The sequence below is a fragment of the Kryptolebias marmoratus genome, linkage group LG13 (assembly GCF_001649575.2).
Source record: "Kryptolebias marmoratus isolate JLee-2015 linkage group LG13, ASM164957v2, whole genome shotgun sequence".
NCBI lineage: Eukaryota > Metazoa > Chordata > Actinopteri > Cyprinodontiformes > Rivulidae > Kryptolebias > Kryptolebias marmoratus.
The window spans coordinates 10,347,070-10,349,287 of record NC_051442.1 but is presented as its reverse complement, the minus strand read 5'-3'; the positions used below and the strand labels follow the sequence as shown (position 1 = coordinate 10,349,287).

Here is a 2,218-nt window from a genome sequence, read left to right as displayed (position 1 = left end):
GGGGGGTCAGTGTACAGTAGAAAGCATTTAAAAGGTACTCACTGCAAAGTATGAAACCAAACAAAATAAAGGTCAGATGGAGTTTACGCCAGGGGTTTTCCCACATATGCAATTCTGAAACGCAGGTCCATGCTCAATGTAAACAAAGCCCTCTCCCGAATCCGCCAAAAGGTTTAACGTTTGACCTATTTTCAGTCACTTCGGCTGTTTCTCTACAGCACATGGTAGTATTCGTATGAGGAAAAAAAAAACCGTTGTGCAGCTTTCGTTTCTTGCTTTATGAAATCTTTTGTCTGGTTCTCATGACTTTGCAGTGAGCGCCTTTAATTGGGTCGTGCATTGCCCAGGTTCCTCCAGAGCAGATCCCAGAACAGTAGAAAAGTCACACCAGCATTGCCTTCTCGGGGAAAGTGACTTTAATTTGTTTATCTCCTCTTGGGGTAACATAATCCTCTTTATATATAAAAAAAAAAAACAGGACCTACCAAAAAATAAAAACATCTGGTGCCGATAACAAAAACGTTTTCCAGTGATGCTACACAGTGTCACAAGTAGTTTCCTCGCTGTCTCTGGCGACGCCATCGAGAGGCTACCACCTTCCGTAAGTGCCTCAGGGCAGCTAAAACGTCTTCACATGTCCTCAGGTGCAGATTAGGCGCCGAGTGACGACCATCAAGTAGGACGAAAACATTTTTACAACACAAAGCTGTAAATCAAAGGTAGTGCTTGGATAAAACTCACATCTAGTCACGGTTATTTGCAGGCTGTCGTCTGCAGCGTCCGGTTAGGATCCTCAGATCCAGAGATCCGATGGTTGATTAGGTGCGGTTCGTTTTCAAGCATTTGGATTCACAAACGTTTAGACGCCTCACGTCTGGACGTCTGACGGTTCAGTACTCAGGAACCCTCCTGCTTTCAGTAGGGGCAGAGCGGCTTGCCTCACCTTCCCCAGGTAGCGCGACAGCGGCGCAGCCTCGCCGTCGAGGGGGCAGCAGCAGGCCCAGGCCGCAGCCTCTTCTGGGCCGATGGGGCGGGCAGCGGGAGCTGGGGGAAGGGGAGGGGAGGGAGATGGAGATGGACCTGGCCGCAGAAGCGACGGCGTGTTTGGAGAGCCTGCGAAATGGAGAAGGTGCGAGCCCTGAGGAGTAACGGGGGAGTGTGAAAGCAAGGGGGGCTCTGAGGCGACGGCGGGGAGCGAGTTACGGGATGAGGTTGAGATATGAGACGAGTATGCTCTGAAAGGACAATAAAAGCTAGAGCTGTCTTTAAGATAAGCCCTCCGCGGCTGCCTTGTGTGCGGCAGATCAAAATCTAGTTGCCTTGAAGTGTTTGAGCATCTGTGGGATGAAAACAGGTCTGCAGGCTGAGAGAAATGAAGCAGAGAGGCGTCAGAGTTTACGGTGGATGAGAGGGAGGAGAGCAGGGGAAGGTTTGGGTCGTCGCCTAAATATGGCTCTGGTTCTGGGTGGGAAAGTGAGCTGGTATATGCCTGGAGGTGTGCAGCCGGGGCAGCAGATCCACAGGAGGGGGAAGGGGCCACGTGTGCGGATGCTGCGGCCCCTCCGTAAAAGCAGGCTGAAATGACGGAGAGGGACGTGGAGGTGCCTTTGGGAGGGTCAGGGGTCGAACGGATGGAGCTGGCACCGGCAGGGGGGGAGGGGGAGGAGGGAGCCGGGGGCTCCTGAGGTCCTGTCAGAGGCTGGTCCCGGAGGCGCTGGAGTCGGGGAGGTAGGTTGTGACGACCCGGTAACCCTGGGCGCGGCGGATCATGTCCCGGATCTCCCCGTTGAGCTCCAGCAGCTTGGAGCAGATCAGGCTCAGGTCCTGCCGGGATCCCACCAGGGCGATCGTGCCCGTCTGGCCCAGGGTCTGGTGACGGAAGTAGATGTTGAGCAGCGTCTGGACCTCGCTCTCCGAGCTGCCGCCAAATACCTCGCAGGGCCACTGCCTCCTGGACAGAGGAGCAAAAAAAGGAAATGGAGCAGGTCGGCGAAGCAAAGGAAATGTTGAGTCCAGGTGTAAGAAAGAGTGTTCACGAGGCCATTTTTGAGGGATTTTCTGCTAAATAACTACAGGTGCTGGTCATAAAATTAGAATATCATGAAAAAGTAGATTGATTTCAGTAATTCCATTTAAAAAGTGAAACTTGTATATTATATTCATACATTACATACAAACTCATATATTTCAAATGTTTATTTCGTTTAATTTTGATGAT

At 51.7% G+C, this 2,218-nt stretch overlaps 1 protein-coding gene across 7 annotated transcripts in view; it reads right to left on the bottom strand.

The window, feature by feature from the left end:
- Positions 1 to 213: 213 nt before the first annotated feature.
- The window catches only part of fryb (furry homolog b (Drosophila)), a 53,076-nt gene continuing 51,071 nt past the window's right edge, over positions 214 to 2,218 (bottom strand). For all 7 annotated transcript variants that reach the window (XM_025006293.2, XM_017418077.3, XM_017418080.3 and 4 more), the window contains one exon: positions 214 to 1,951. In XM_025006293.2, the coding sequence (XP_024862061.1) occupies positions 1,693 to 1,951 (259 nt within the window). In that variant the 3' untranslated portion in view covers positions 214 to 1,692. The remainder of the gene's footprint in view (positions 1,952 to 2,218) is intronic.